General features: G+C 36.8%; 5 protein-coding genes across 6 annotated transcripts; 3 read left to right on the top strand and 2 right to left on the bottom strand.

The window, feature by feature from the left end:
• The first annotated feature begins 245 nt into the window (after positions 1–245).
• Positions 246–706, top strand: LOC116166106 (general odorant-binding protein 99a-like). Its single transcript, XM_031480950.1, has 2 exons — positions 246–299; positions 353–706. The coding sequence occupies exons 1-2, from the start codon at positions 246–248 to the stop codon at positions 704–706; spliced, it is 408 nt and encodes a 135-aa protein (XP_031336810.1).
• Positions 707–2,253: 1,547 nt separating this feature from the next.
• LOC116159020 lies at positions 2,254–2,951 on the bottom strand. Its single transcript, XM_031471913.1, has 2 exons — positions 2,802–2,951; positions 2,254–2,749 (listed from the first exon to the last, which is right to left on the bottom strand). The coding sequence occupies exons 1-2, from the start codon at positions 2,862–2,864 to the stop codon at positions 2,405–2,407; spliced, it is 408 nt and encodes a 135-aa protein (XP_031327773.1). The 5' UTR covers positions 2,865–2,951; the 3' UTR covers positions 2,254–2,404.
• Positions 2,952–4,852: 1,901 nt separating this feature from the next.
• On the top strand, positions 4,853–7,886 carry LOC116159831 (ATP-dependent RNA helicase DDX24). Its single transcript, XM_031472914.1, has 9 exons — positions 4,853–5,101; positions 5,157–5,451; positions 5,498–5,704; positions 5,755–5,908; positions 5,954–6,252; positions 6,778–7,000; positions 7,048–7,277; positions 7,327–7,501; positions 7,547–7,886. The coding sequence occupies exons 1-9, from the start codon at positions 4,967–4,969 to the stop codon at positions 7,818–7,820; spliced, it is 1,992 nt and encodes a 663-aa protein (XP_031328774.1). The 5' UTR covers positions 4,853–4,966; the 3' UTR covers positions 7,821–7,886.
• A 93-nt stretch (positions 7,887–7,979) lies between these two features.
• LOC116159830 lies at positions 7,980–13,082 on the top strand. Of its 2 annotated transcripts, XM_031472913.1 has the most exons (4): positions 7,980–9,040; positions 9,101–9,328; positions 9,383–10,102; positions 11,455–13,082. In XM_031472913.1, the coding sequence occupies exons 2-4, from the start codon at positions 9,142–9,144 to the stop codon at positions 12,999–13,001; spliced, it is 2,454 nt and encodes an 817-aa protein (XP_031328773.1). In that variant the 5' UTR covers positions 7,980–9,040; positions 9,101–9,141; the 3' UTR covers positions 13,002–13,082. The 2 variants fall into 2 exon arrangements, with proteins under 2 accessions (XP_031328773.1, XP_031328771.1); XM_031472911.1 differs by having other exon boundaries at positions 9,101–10,102.
• Positions 13,083–13,134: 52 nt separating this feature from the next.
• LOC116159834 (ADP-ribosylation factor-like protein 16) lies at positions 13,135–14,061 on the bottom strand. Its single transcript, XM_031472920.1, has 2 exons — positions 13,753–14,061; positions 13,135–13,697 (listed from the first exon to the last, which is right to left on the bottom strand). Exons 1-2 carry the CDS (start codon positions 14,059–14,061, stop codon positions 13,515–13,517), a joined length of 492 nt encoding a protein of 163 aa, XP_031328780.1. The 3' UTR covers positions 13,135–13,514.
• Between the last annotated feature and the right edge of the window lie 1,123 nt (positions 14,062–15,184).

The following is a 15,184-nucleotide window of genomic DNA, read 5'->3' as shown; positions in this document are numbered from 1 at the left end:
ACACGTTTTTCTGGATAAGGACGAAATGAGAATAACTTCCAACCCGTTATAACGTGTTAACTGTTCATTGACATCGAGTTTGGGCGTAGATTCAAAGGAATGCAAAATATATCGCGAAATTTTGTACTGGTTTGCCTTAATGGTTTTATATAGGTACAGATGACTGTGACGCGTCTGCATCGGCGGATATAAAACAACGTTAGAAACTTGGAAAGTTGAGACCTCTTGACACCGTCGCTCTGAATATGAAGCTGCTTCTTGTCGTATGTGTTTGTGTTTGTTTTGCACATTCTTTAAAGGTAAGAACAGTGTAATTAACTTATCGATTAGAATGTGCAAGATTTTTGTTTAGCTTAAGCAAGAAACAATAGATAAATGGACCGAGATGAGTCACCCACATGTAGAAAATTGTGTCGAAAAATCAGGTGTGGACAAAGCTCTTGCCGACAGCGTCTACACAAACTTGGATTATCCTGATGACCAACAGTTTAAATGTTACATGGATTGCATGGCAAAGAAATTTGGAGTACTTGACTCTAATAATAAATTTGATCAAGAGAAAATTAGCGACAGTACTGCTCCTCTGGATCGGAAGATAGTCGACGACTGTGTTAAAAAAGCAGAACAATCATTAAATACTTGTGAGGTTGGATACGTATTTGGAACTTGTATTATTTTGTCTGTAGCCGAACAACAAAATTTATAACTGATGTTGCTTATCAAAAAATGTCAGTTCTTGCTGTAAAGTGTAGTCTAACAATAAAATGTGTTAATTCTGTTTACTTATAACTTTCGAAATTTCTTTTCAGTTGCTAAAGAAGCATAAGAAAAAGATCACAGGAAAATGAGAATAAAAATACATTCAGACCTGCCACAGTATTAGGGTGGGTACTAATTTTATGCAAAAAATTCAAACGATATTGGTCAATGGCGCAATGCAGTCTGCAAATTACCGCGTATTTAAAATCGCGTTTATTACATTGTTTGTGCCCTTATGTGCTCATCGAAATGAGCGATTTTCTTGATTGTATCCCACTAGACCAAGTTTCTCGGCATTTTCAGATACCTATGATAGTTTTTATTATGGATATAAGTAAGTTTGCAGAGGAGCTCTGCAAACTAATCGAATCAGTCCAAAATTTACGTAACAGTTTCTTTCTATGAGGATTTTTAACAAATTTAGAATGAGATATTTGGTACATACCTACTGATTTAATAATTACCTACCTAATTAAATAAAAATTGCTTGAGAAGAGATTTTTACAATCAGCGATAAATTTTAGCGCTCGAAGGTTTAACCGGCTTGTATAGCCATGACTGTTCATTGAACCCTGTTTCTGCATTCTGTAAACACCAGCCAGGATGAATCTATAGGGATGCAAATAAACGATAGTAACCTGGATAGCCTTCAAATTTCTTCATCTTCACGCGGGTATATATAAGTATAAACATACGTGCATACAACGTTGATGGTCAGTCGACTGCAAAAATGAAGATCTTCATTCTTCTTTCGCTATGCACTTGTGCACTCTCTTTAAAGGTCGGTATGTACGTAATAAATTAAATTAAATTATTGTACCTAATTTTATTGCAGCTTAACAAAGATACGATTGAACAATGGACGGCGATGTGTCGCCCTTACGAAGAGAAATGTATTAAGCAGAGCGGAGTGCAGAAGGAGCTTGCCGATAGTAAATATACAAATTTGGATTATCCCGGGCGATGACCCGGCATTTAAGTGTTATATGGATTGCTTGGTTCGTGCGTTAGGATTCATCGACTCCAATAATAAGTGTGCCAGGGACACGATCATGAAGACGGCGAAAGGGGTCCATTCGGATTTGCTTGACGCTTGTATTGAAAAAGCAGAAAAATCTTCTCAGCCCTGTGAGGCTGGCTACATATTGGCACATTGTGGTATATCGGGTACAGCCAAATTGCAAAATTCTTAAAAATCATGTTGCTATAGCAACGGCTGGGTTCGTTTAAATATAAGTCCTCGGATTACTGTCTGTGGTTTGTCAGAACTATGGCAATAAAGTATATAGAGCACGCCTCGTTTCATTTTTTCCCAATCGATATGCATAAAAAATAACATAGGTACGAGTATACGCGGTAGGTCCCGTAATGAACTTCTTACAGAAAATTGTCAAAGTTCATTTCAAAAATGCGTGTAAACTTGGTACCTAAACTGCTTTTGCGGTTCAAAAGTCACTCGAGGGCCAGTTCAACGGGTCAAATAACTTTTCAGCATTTAATCTGAGAATTATGTATTTTCCAAGGATCAAATAGGTATTAATGTTTTGAAAAACATGTTAGGTATGTATTGTAAACTTATGAACGAGGTATCGTATAGTATTTAACAATAAACGCGAGGAGAGTGTTTCATGCGAGCACGATTGAATTATAGCTTCGCTAGCTTTTGAGCAATACAAATTGCAAAATCGTGCGATCTCTTACAAAGTTCTGGTTCGGATTCACTGCTTTTCATGCACGACTCGGCCATCTCATCCGTTATGGCAACACCTTTCTTCACAATCACCTCCTTTTTAAATTTCCCATCCTTATCCATAACCTCCACGTTCATGAACATGCATTTTGCAAAGCACATCACCTTTGGGTCTTTCGAAACAACTCCCGTTTTCATAATTACTTCAATGTATAAAGGATCGGCGCCTGTCTCCTTTTGACATTTCTCCTTGTACGGCTCCATCTCCTTCTGGTAAGCTTGGAAAATTTTCTCCTCCATCTAGAACTCAAATATGCAAACAGGCGATAAGTATATACATATCTACACTTACGTCAGCAGATGCCGCACATGCCAGGGAGATCGCACACACACAGAAGTAGATTAATGTCTTCATTTTGGATACTGTGAACAAACACCGAAGTAGGTATCCTCTTATATATGCTATAAGGTCATTGATGATTAACACTATCGGCTTGTCTGTGTAACAATTACTTTTTAATGAAGAGAATCTTAGGAACCTAATTTTCCACTTGTAGTTAAGGATTCCAGTACTTAATGATGTTTTTATCAATTACAAGTATAAATTAATTTTATAAAAATGTACTCTATCATGTTTTCCAAATTTGGTAATCAGTTTCAAAGATATCAATGGTTGCAGCTTAGGATCATTATTATCGACATCACTAAAGCCAAAATGTCATCGGCGATCCAGATAGGTAACGCTAAGCTAATAGGTAATACCCACATTGCCCATTTTCATTATAATACATGATTCCGGTCTTTAGTTTTCAAAATATACCAAATTGCAGGTACACTTTTGTTCATTCTTGATTACAGCTTTGAATATTTACAGTTACGAATAAGTAAACATAATTAGCCCTTTAAGTACTCATAAATAAACATGTAAAGGCTGCCAATTCCTTTCCACGAGACGTTTCATTAGAATAATATGAGGGTAAAACCTGTTTTTACCCCCCCCCCCCCCGTATGCATAATTTGAGACACATTGGTTGCCGTATGTAAAAGTTACGCAAGTTTTACATCCAAAAACAGCTTTTCGGGAAACAATTTATGGGGGAGCCCGCGCTTAAGATAACAAAAGTTACAGGTCGCCTGTCACACCTTCAAGGTATAGCATACCTATTTCAAAAAATTCCAGGCCTCTAGGACAATTCTCCTAAAAGTAGTTAAAAACCGCAGGAGTGGGTCCGGATGGACGGACAGACGGACGAACAAAACGCAAACAATAGCACATTTTTTATTTCTTAAAAAATGCGCTAAAAATCGGAACGACAGCGTCTTGATGTGTCCATAAGTATATTATATGGGCCCAAACACTGGGACATGCTTCGAGGGCGGGAGAGACAAAAGGAACCTTTTTTTGTTCGTATCCCAAAAACAATTGAAAACTTGAAACAATTGTTAACTTTTAATATCTTCTATCTTGAGTACCTATATCTTCTCAGTTATTTTTATGTAGTAGTTATGCCAATCGTCTACTTGTCTTGTCAACTTGTCTAAAGCCTGTTATTACCTTTAAGAACATTTAGATGGGCCTTTTATATACAATACTTTTTGCGTACCTTTTACAGCATAGAGAGCTTTGAAAGGGACACAGAGTAGGTACTATACGACCGACAGTGCGTGTAAAGCTTTAGAAAGGGTCTAGAATATGAAAATTTAAAAGACAGAAAAGAATTCTAAAAAACGTTTGAAATGGTTACGAGGACCTGGTGTATGCGTGACATCTGGAGGTAATAGAATATGTGACTGGAAGACTTTGAAAGCCTTCAATTTTCTATAAAACGTTTAGAATTACGTTCTAGTTTACATCTCACTTACTTTACATACTTTGTCTCTTGTAAGGCCAAATGAAGCCCGGAAATGTAAGTATAAGTTCTTTACGACACGACGTGAAAAATTCTTGGAAAGGATGTAAAAAGCCCAAGGTTTCTCTAGGAAATCTCTTACGAGGGTCTGAAAGGCCGGTAGAATACTTTCGAATGGTGATAAAGCTCTGGAAAGCCCCAAGAAAGTCTAAAATTACTAGCTTTAGCCATTGTTTATGAATAAACAATGCTTTAGCCTTCATAGACTGGAAAAACGTTTAAAAGGCGGCGTAAAGGAATTCAATTGAGAGCGGGCTGATTTCAATCTTACAATAATTTAAAAAGTGTTCCCAAAAAATGTATTTTATGATTTTTAGGTGAAATCTTCTGCAAGAAACTGGAATAGCCTCCCTACAACATACTACCATTGAATTTATAACTATCTATAAATTCAATGATACTACAACCATTGTAGTCTACAACTCAATTGTTAAGGTTAATGGATTGCGGCTCTTACATATATCACCGTTGAATGGTTGAATGCTACCATTCAAAATGCGAGCAAGAACGAACATAACCCTAAAATTGAAACTTAACCTTTTTTCCTTACTTTTTTGCAACTTCTTCGGACTTTCGGAGTTTTGTATTGTATATCCATTCAGGTAAAATGGCAAAAGAAGTTAAAGGTGTTAAATGGAAGGCATTAGAATTTGAAGGTTCAATTTTGGACAAAGACTTAGATGGTTTAATAGGAATTGAAGAATGTATCAATTACAACTTGAGTAGCATATCAAAGAAGCAGGTCCTTTATTTGTAGGAGAATAACCAAAACCAACCCTTAATTATATTCCTTTCAGGTACGTAAAAGGAAGGTAGATTCTAAGCCATCGGAAGCTACACGAAAAAAAACCAAAACGACAAAACAGTTACAGAAGAAACGTTCCACTGACAGTTTTGTATTATCAAAAAATGGATCAACAAGCGATGTTACTGTGTTTAATAGTGATTCTGGTCAATCCACAGCAACCGATAATTTGATGCTAGCGTGGAATAGTTTTGGCTTACCCAATTCTATTTTGCAAGCTATCTCTGAACTCGGATTTTATAAACCTACAACAATCCAAGAATTAACCTTACCATCAGCAATTTTGGGTAAACATTCATGTGAAAAACTGTATAGTTGATAACATTTTAACAGGGCGTAGAGATATCTTGGGGGCTGCTGAAACTGGCAGTGGAAAAACGTTGGCGTTTGGACTACCAATTTTAACTGGCATTTTAAAAACGAAGCAGTTACACTGTGATCAAGTCGACTCTAAGCCCTTGTACTCATTAATTTTAACACCAACAAGAGAATTGGCCGTTCAAATTAAAAATCATTTAACAGCAGCTGCTAAGTACACAGGTGGGATCCCTCACTTTTGAGTATTTCATGTTGACTGTATTAATCTGTAGGAATTCAGGTTGCCGTAATATTAGGCGGAATGGCTGCAGTAAAACAAGAACGTATCTTAAGTAAGCACCCTGAAATTGTAGTGGCAACACCCGGTCGATTATGGGAGTTGATTCAGGAGGGAAATTCGCATCTCTCAAACATAGAGAATATTAGGTGCGTTTCTTACATTGCCATGGCACTCTAATTGAGTATCTTTAGGTTTCTAGCGATTGACGAAACCGACAGAATGTTAGAGAAAGGTCATTTTAAAGAGTTGCACGATTTATTGGAGAGATTAAACTTGGACGCATCGAAGTGTAAAGAAAGGCAAAACTTTGTCTTTTCTGCCACACTTACACTTACCCACGAATTACCAAAACACTTGGCTATAAAGAAAAAGATGAAGTCCATGAAAGGGAAGAAAATCTTGGAAATGACACCTAAACAAAAATTGCAAAAGGTTATTGATGTGTTGGGCATTACAAATCCGAAAGTTGTGGATATTACGCAAAAGACTGGTAAGTTTGACCTTGTAAAGAATAGAATCGTGAGACGATCATAGACTGAAAAGTATACATTTGGATTATTTAGTAGGTTGGTAGCATAAAAATTCATATTTAGGAATTGTACCAGACTTTTTTTTTATTGCCTTTATTTTATAGTGGGCGGAGTTTTAGAAATTTGCTACTCTTCCCACTCAACCCACTATACAATCACAAACAAAACAGCCATGCCTTACCTGAGATTCGAACCCACGACCCTTGTAGCCAAAGTTAGAGCTACTAACGTAAGCTCATCTGAGGACTTTAATCAGAATTCAAAAAATTGTCTCAAAGAAATGGTCCTTTCCACACTAGAAATTGAAAAAATTTAATGTTTAGTCTATTTTCAAAAATTGGCTAATAGCTATAAATGCTTTATTGCGATGTGTAACATCTACCTCTTAAATTTGCTGATTCCACTTGAAGATTGTCTCACTATTCAACTCCTTGCAGTACTGTTTAGAGAGGTCAGGATCGATCTACATTGTAAGTAATTTTCAGGAACAGCCGAATCGCTGTCAGAATCAAGAATCACATGCTCAATAGACGAAAAAGACTACTACCTGTACTATTTCTTGCAACGACATCCAGGTCGCACATTGATATTTTGTAATTCGATAGGTTGTGTAAAGCGATTAACAACCCTCTTAGGTTTGCTAGACTGTCATGCCTTGGCACTCCACGCATCTATGCAACAACGACAAAGATTAAAGAACCTGGAACGGTACTATTAATTCCCCCACATTATCACTTACTTACGTACTCTTGTAGTTTCCGAGATAACGAAAATGCCATTTTAATTGCAACAGACGTGGCTTCCAGAGGATTGGACATTCCGTGTGTCGAACACGTCCTGCATTACCAAACTCCACGAACAAGTGAAAGTTACATTCACCGTTCAGGTCGTACTGCTCGAGCTTCTCGGGAAGGTCTTACAGTTTTACTGGTGGAACCAAGTGAGCTCAAGAACTACTTAAAATTATGTCGAAATTTGGGGCGATGTAAGTATATTCGAGGTGTTATTCTGGAAGCTACTCACGTCTATTTTAGCCGAAGATCTTCCATCATTTCCTGTGCAAGCCGATTTCTTCAATGCGGTCAAGCAGAGAGTAAATTTAGCTCGTGAGTTGGACAAGGTAGAATTGTCAGTGCGAAAAACCCAATCCGAAAGTGGTTGGCTTCAGAAAGCGGCAGAAGAGATGGATATTATAATTGATGATAACATGTTAGTACTGTTACCTTAATTCTCGTCTCAAATGTGTTTTTTCAGCTCAATGAAATTTGATTCGCACGATACCCAAAAACATAAAAAACTTGCTCAATTAAAACGCAAACAGTTGTCTCAGTTGTTGGCAAAGCCGATCTTCCCAAAAGGTTTTAGTGGTAAATTTCCAATTACTACAGATATACAAGGTAATGCCGTTAACATTATGTCACATACTACTGAGAATGCTATTGACGTTCTGAAAAATTCAACAAATAATACAACTAGGACCGTCCGGAAAAAGGCAAAGTGGTTGTTTCGCTCTAAAGTAAAGAAATAAAATTTTATCATTCATTGTCCTATCTATACGTTTGTTGCTTTAAATAAAAACAAAAAAAAATATTGGTGTTGGCACTATTCGTACATTAGACTAGACATTCACATACAATTAAAATCAATCCGGATATCTGTGCTGCCGGGCTTTCTCAAATGTGAGCTCTGGAGTATTTATGTCTCTCATCTTGCTTATCTACAATGATGAGCATCAAAATTAAAACTGCTAAACATGTTACTCTTACACCTCATAGAGTAATACTCAATTACATCCCAAATCAAAGTGACCAAGGTAGGAAGAGCATAAAACCCTTAGACCATATAGTACATGGATTGCTATTAGCCCTATGCTTTTTATATAAAAAAAAGGAAAACTAAGAAAATCGCGCAGCGTACATTCAGCCCCCAGTCGCCGATACTAAAAAGGCACAAACTGTGAGCATAAAAGCACATTCGAAGTATTATGCGATATCATCTTTCGGTATGATAAAGTTTAATTTTTTGAAGAGTTATGCGTTCACGTATCCCCTATTTGAATGTGGGAAATGTTTCTAAAACTGAAAAGGCACAAACCGTGACCATGTCCATAAATGCACAATAGAAGCACTCTACACAAAAAACAGGAACAGGTAGACTGATTGTCAAGGTTGAAACTAAAATACCATTCCCTATAAATAAAATATCGCAGTTTAAAGATTTTCGGGATCTGTTTGGTGATAACAATAATTTAAAGGAGAGGCACACACAGATTACGCCTGCACATGGCTGTAGGTACATACTTGAAGATATACATACATCATACAATATACAAATCCATTGTTCTAGAATCTAATATTGCGCCCGTAATACATTTAATACTTATACATAGTACATACTATTGCTATTGAGTTAAAAACATTCACTCTCACAGAATCCGCGGCAAAATTTGTTTGGCATTTATGGAAACGCTGTCTACAGTGTAGTAATGCGAAATGCGAATAAAGTTGACATATTTTCTACAAAATGCACTTTCGCGAGAACGAATTCGCAGATAAAAATTGCGATATGGCATCTATGCAAACTAGGGTTAAAGGGGTACTTTAGACACGGACGCATGTTGAATTCAAATGTTTGATGGTTAACCGACAAACTTTTTTCTGGGCCACTTTATCTTAAAGAAAAACGCCTTTTCAGCCCCAGTGAACAATTTTTGTTTGTTTGGAAAGTCACGAGTTCGTTGGTGTTTGCGTGAGTAGCTAATTATAATTTAATATTTTTCTTTTAACTCCCCTGCTTTTTATCCATCAGATAGTGCCATACTTGTCCTGTCCTGTGAAAAATGAATAAAAATGTCAAAGTATACACAAGACTTCAGTGACGAAACAGTATTAACAACACCAAAACCTCGGGCATCTTCCACAATTCAAAGGGAGTACCATATAAGAAATCCGAGATTACAAAAAATTCCACCGTTAACATTCAGTCCCAATACACCAGACGAAGTAAGAACATCCGCTGTTTCTTCAACTTCATTAGGTATCTTAAATGTAGACGATATTCGATTAAATTCTCTTATTAGTACTTCCGAAGTGACGAGCATTACACAAGTACGACAAAGATCCTCAATCAATACCTCAAAAGATTTATGTTTACCATCTCGCTATTTGAAACCTTCGGAGATATATATCAATTCTACGTGCGAAGTAACTTCTGACAGTACAGTTAACGAGAGTGACTTGATAGATAGGCCCAAGTTATCTTTCAAACCTGACGATGTTTCTACACCTCGCTCTTCGGGTGCTTTTACAAAGGTATCCATAACGAAACAAAGCACGTCGAGGAGTATAGCCGAGTTATCACATCGAGTTCGAAATTCGGATCTCAGTCTCGCCGAACTCTGCAACCAGTATTGTAGACTTTCTGATTTTAACAAAGATGTCGAATTCAACGAAGAATCCTTTGTTCCCGGTGAGTTAGCCGCTGACAAGTTTGCGGAATATGAGAATTTATGGAGGAAGGAGTTAAGTGTGCTGGGCGGTGCTAAAATTCGTGGGGATTCAATCTTGTCGCAATTCAGTGTTCAAGACCAATTGACCGTTCCGGAGTTCTTTCCTAAGGGGTCTGAGTCGCTGGATGAATCGCTTTTCAAGAGGAGCCCGGAGAAAAAAGCGATGCCAGTTCGTCTTCTTCAAACAACTTTAGAGGATACCAAATTGGAGACTGAAAGTGTGAAGTCTTCGTTTGGAGTAACGGAATTGGAAGATAATTTCTCTGCACAGGATGATACAGCAAAAATTATTGATTTGATAGGTAAGAATTGGAGAGTTTGGTTATATTCATTTCTACAAATTTTTCAGTAAATGAGAAAAATTGCTATTACTGTTACTGTGACATGCAGTCCACAGTAAAGATTCGGTTTTTTTTGCTCCACTTGTAATGATTTAGTAATAGTAATAATAATGTGGGCATTATTTAGTATTATTATGAAGGGACCTATTTAGGGTGGCTTTTTATCCGTCCACAAAATGGCACCACCGCATCAGTCTGTTAGCTTGTTTTGCCAGCTCATCCACCTTTAGTCTAAGATCCCACATAGGGTCAACCTTCGCCCATCTGTTTACAGAGTGAAATACATTCAATCTTAATATATAAACAAACACATTGTAAATGGTTGGCATCTTGTACTTGATGTTGTCTGCATATTATTTAGATAGTTGCCCTGGGTCAAATTTTGGCAGTTGTCCTAGAGTGCAAGATTTTGGCAGTTCTTGGACCCGCATTATCGGTGAGGTTCCAACCAACGATACCTGAAATACACATTACATGGACAATTTCAAGGTCATTGGTTTTATGCTAGAGGGTTATTAACTGTTTAAGTGTCATTGACCACTTTCAATGCAGAGCCAGATCCTTCTGTTAAACTGACCTGTTTCCATCGAATTTGTTTTCAGTTCAGCGATCTGGCTCCCCATTCACAGAGGTCAATGACAATAAGGATCTCATTCCTCATCCAATTTCTGTCAATTGCCTGATTACATTTCTTTATGTTATAGCGGATGGTAAATTCATATGTACTTTAATAGGTTTGAATGAGTAGTCCCTCTTTAACAGTAAGACTGGATCACTTTAATGGCAAGGATAGATAATGTAAATAAATGACTGTCCATTTTAGTTGGGATTCTTAATAAGAATGGGACGCTTTGCACGAAATAAAATGAAGTTCAGAACAGAAAACAATATTGTTTCCGTGGAAACGATGGGAGAACCTAAGCTTGCTATTTTTGACATCTAAATTAAATTCATAATTTTCAGAAGTTTTATGTACATTGATTTATATGGCTTTTTCTATAAAATAAAGTTTTGTATTATACACGACAGTAAACGGAAACTAACCATCTCCTGAAAGCTAATTCACTTGGTGGTTGAAACATTTTATGAAATTTCTTATTCTTTCTTCAGCACAAAACTGTCATCTTGACTTTAACTTGCGCTTACCATTGAGTTTGCCACTTTGATTCTTTGCACACGGTCAAAAATCCTAATGCCAACAAAATGTTTAAAATGTATCCAAACCACAAACATTTCTTATTCGATATAACCGCTTTTGTAATTGGCTCATGTCATTTATTCGAGTATTATCAGTTTACTTATTGTGTTTTTAGCAAAAATGCCCGAAAAGAGAGAGTCTAGAAGCACCCGACCAAGGAAAGAAAACGTGCGCCCGCAAAGACTTGAACCTTCACATTTCTTAGAAATTTCCAAAAATACCTTAAAAGTAATTGAACCTTTGAAGGATTCCGAAAACCTGAGTCAAGAACTGACCTATTATGATAATACAGTTTCAGTCGGCCACGCCGGTACAAGCTCAGTACGTACAGCTAGCAGTTTAGACAGTCTGCCCGGAGGAAAGCTTCCAATCGAGACAAATAGAATCGAATTGGTTTGGGGATGTGTACGTGTTGGGAAGAGGAAAATTCAAAATTTCATTTTGCGTAATAGATCTCAAAACAAATTGCGATTGCAGATGACTAGCTCGAACAGCTGCTTTCGGATTTTAAGCGACCATTCAGAGTTGGACTCTGTCTCGGAATTATCAGTATTCATGCACCCATCTGAATCGCGATCTTTTAGAGTAGTATTTATCCCTACGTCAATCGGCGCAACTGTAGGGCAGCTTAGATTTAGTCCCGCAACCAAAAAACTCGAAATGCAGTACCAAAAGAAGCAAGTACTGCATTTGTATGCGTACGGAGGCTTTACTAGCGTCGAAATACAGGACGTTCTTAAAGATACCAACATGAAAATGTGGTTATCATTGGGAAAACTGGATAATGTTTCGCAGTTGCACAAGAAATTCAATATAAAAAACGTAGGAAATGTTTCCGCATTTGCGCTTCTCAGATTCACAACAAAAGCACTATACCAATCGTCGAAGCTGCTCATCCATCCAACCGAAATAGTGCTGCATCCAAAAGAAACGGCAACAGTAAATTTAACCTACTCGCCGACGAAAGAAGATGTAAAAAGCTTATTTGAAACAAATAATCAAGTAATGGAAATCGGTAGTATACAAATGGTGACGGGCGCGGAAATTCTCAGAGGTAGAATTCGGCGGTTGTGTAACAAGCTCAAAGTAGAATACGGTAAAATCGAAAATCCGCTAATGGAACGGCTGAGTAAGAAGTTTCCCGACGAAAAAATGCCGAGCGATTTAAATCAATTCAAAGAGAGCGTGGGGTGCGTAAAAGAACTAATGCAGAATTTCGATCTTAACGAAATTACGGTTACATTAGAGAGAGATGATGAGAGAACTTTGGTAGGACAAATCGGCGGAATGGATGAAAGTTCCATGTTTCACAGTCTTTGCGAACATATGAACACGGAAGTCAATGGTAAATTACTGACGTCTGCGTGTGTTGTCGAACCGAGTAGCATAATATTGACACCACCTACAAAAACAACAGATGCTGTTCTTCTCATCAGCCACTCGAGCAGAAGCCTACAGTTTGAGACGAAAATAGAACCGGCGGGTATATTGGAGATCTTTCCAGGAGAAGGATTACTTGCTCCGGGCGAAACTAATTTCCTACAAATTACGTGTGATATCAAAAGACTGCAACAACAAAAGTATTTTAAGCTGTTTGTCTATGTTGATGATGATGTATCTGAGGTAGATATTAAAGTGTTCGTGTTAACAAGAGCTAAGTAGACTTGGCACTATACTTATGTTTGCTTATATTGTTTTGATATTATACTTTCTATTTTTTTATTTATTAAATGCATCGCAGAACTCGCTATTTTTATAAGACGATAATGTTTTTAATTTTACAAAATAGAGCATCTTCAATATTGTTTCTTAGGGTATATTCCTTCTGGTTTACTTCTTTTATCAAAACGGTTCTCTCGAGAACAATTTCTTGACATTTTCTGCTTTTTTCAAAGTATTCCCGCTTTCAACTATGCTGCCAAATCTGTTCCATTTCTTAGTCACAGCATTGTTTGAAGTTTTGAATGAATGCACCAAAAGATAGAAGATTTAAATACCTTCCTTCCATTTCCTTCATACATGCTAGCAATATCGATGCATTTAAGACTATTGGAAAGATGCTTCATATTCATTCACGCCAACATCTTCAATTATTAAAGTATTCCAGTAGTAATTTCTTTTAATTGATCTGGGATTTAATTGATACTAACCTAACCTAACCTAAATAGAAATAAGTTAAAACATTTTCATTAACCATTCGTAGATTTCATTACACCCAACTCCACTAATTGCACTAGCCTCGACAATCTGAATATTTTGTTGAACTTCATGTTGTAATTTAGAAACTTGCAGCATAAGTAAAGCCTCATTACGCATCTGTCTATAACTAACATCCATTTTGGATAGTACTAGTAGAAACTAAAATCAAGTAAACGTGCATCTCTTCTCCACCACAAACATTTAAGTGTCTTACTTTGGCATCTTTCAACAAAGGGTTTGCGAGCACTTCATAAAATAACACACCAGCGGCAGAAATTTGACATAAATTCGAAGCGTCCACAACGTACATAACTTTCAAGACCCCGTTGAAATATTGCTTCCAAAGTGGAGCAATCGTTCCGCCTAATTCTCGGATGGTCATAGTAAAATTTTGTCGTTTAATTGTACATATGTTTGTTCCTACAGTTGGAACTGACGATGATGTGCAGTCTACATTTTCGGAATGCTGTAACTTCTTTAGCAACAAAGTTTTTCCAGAGCCAACAGGGCCCAAACACAACATTTTGTCTGTTGCTAAGAGACGTTTATTATTGATTTAATTTGTAAGGAAATGAACCGAGGTAAATGTTTTCAATTCCCTTAAAAAGAATAAGAATACAAAATACACTAGGGGTTGGGTGTAAAAATATGCGCAGAATGAGGGCAAATCCGCCCTATATGTATCTATTCTCCCTGACAGTATAGTAAACTGGGAGTTTTACAAAAATGTCCATATTTCCGCCACTCCAACTCGGAACATACTACAAAAAATGTGAAGAATTTTATTTTCTTTAACTTTTATTTGAACCCTTTTTTCATAAGATCAACTGCTGCGGAGTTATTTTTTAAAAACCGAAACTTTTTTGTTTGTTAATCCGTTGCATATACTTTTGCACTTTTTGAAGTAAACAAATGCCCCATGTTGGGACACCAGAGTCACAGAAGAATGTAAAATATTATTATAATTGAAACGAAATACAATAGTAACATTATACAAACACAACTGTCATCGCCACTTATTAAACAAAAGCATGCCATTTCCTAAGCCGCTTCGACTGCCTGCGCGTCCGATTAATTGCAATGGTGAAGACGTCTGTTACGGTACACAATTCTTTTTAGATTATGTGTTCAATTCTCCTCTGCTAACGGCCGGATCTTGGAACTGTTTGAAATTATGGATTCTACAGGTCACGTTCTATAAGAAAATATTTTTTCCCGGTCGATCCCAGACAATTTTTTCTTAGGGCCAAAAAAAAAGGCAGTGTATAACCTGCCTTTTTTAACAAAATCGACTACACCAAAATTTCTCGGGAAAAAACTTTTTCTTATTAATTTTGGTGCGTAGAATCCAAAACGATTCGTACTTTTTCGATTAGACGTCTCAATCTCAAGTTATGGGCCAAAACCAATTTCGACAAAAAATTCAAAGGGTTGTAATACACCCTCTAACATGCCTTTTAGAGCCCTTAAGAGTCTTTAACAGCTTTAAATAATCTTTAAGGGTATTTAATACCTGAAACTTGAAGGGCTTTTAGAATCCTTTAAAAGTGGATTTTAGTCTTTAAGGGCCTTACAAACAGTTTCTAAGAACTTGTAATGCCTCTGCAATATATGTTAAAAATATACCAGATATTTTCTTTTTTTTA

This window comes from Photinus pyralis, unplaced genomic scaffold (genome assembly GCF_008802855.1).
Source record: "Photinus pyralis isolate 1611_PpyrPB1 unplaced genomic scaffold, Ppyr1.3 Ppyr1.4_LG1, whole genome shotgun sequence".
Lineage (NCBI taxonomy): Eukaryota > Metazoa > Arthropoda > Insecta > Coleoptera > Lampyridae > Photinus > Photinus pyralis.
The sequence above is the reverse complement of the archived record's forward strand: the minus strand, read 5'-3'. Positions and strand labels throughout refer to the sequence as shown.

What these genes read in the sequence shown, in the direction of transcription:
- LOC116166106 (XM_031480950.1), top strand. Translation starts at nt 246, where the DNA reads ATGAAGCTGCTTCTTGTCGTATGTGTTTGTGTTTGTTTTGCACATTCT. An exon ending in GTTTTGCACATTCTTTAAAG is followed by an intron (nt 300 to 352) that starts GTAAGAACAGTG and finishes ATTTTTGTTTAG; the next exon opens with CTTAAGCAAGAAACAATAGA.
- LOC116159020 (XM_031471913.1), bottom strand. Translation starts at nt 2,864, where the DNA reads ATGAAGACATTAATCTACTTCTGTGTGTGTGCGATCTCCCTGGCATGT. An exon ending in CATGTGCGGCATCTGCTGAC is followed by an intron (nt 2,750 to 2,801) that starts GTAAGTGTAGAT and finishes TTTGAGTTCTAG; the next exon opens with ATGGAGGAGAAAATTTTCCA.
- LOC116159831 (XM_031472914.1), top strand. Translation starts at nt 4,967, where the DNA reads ATGGCAAAAGAAGTTAAAGGTGTTAAATGGAAGGCATTAGAATTTGAA. An exon ending in AGCAGCTGCTAAGTACACAG is followed by an intron (nt 5,705 to 5,754) that starts GTGGGATCCCTC and finishes ATTAATCTGTAG; the next exon opens with GAATTCAGGTTGCCGTAATA. An exon ending in ATTATAATTGATGATAACAT is followed by an intron (nt 7,502 to 7,546) that starts GTTAGTACTGTT and finishes GTGTTTTTTCAG; the next exon opens with CTCAATGAAATTTGATTCGC.
- LOC116159830 (XM_031472911.1), top strand. Translation starts at nt 9,142, where the DNA reads ATGTCAAAGTATACACAAGACTTCAGTGACGAAACAGTATTAACAACA. An exon ending in AAAAATTATTGATTTGATAG is followed by an intron (nt 10,103 to 11,454) that starts GTAAGAATTGGA and finishes TTGTGTTTTTAG; the next exon opens with CAAAAATGCCCGAAAAGAGA.
- LOC116159834 (XM_031472920.1), bottom strand. Translation starts at nt 14,061, where the DNA reads ATGTTGTGTTTGGGCCCTGTTGGCTCTGGAAAAACTTTGTTGCTAAAG. An exon ending in CTTTGTTGAAAGATGCCAAA is followed by an intron (nt 13,698 to 13,752) that starts GTAAGACACTTA and finishes ACTTGATTTTAG; the next exon opens with TTTCTACTAGTACTATCCAA.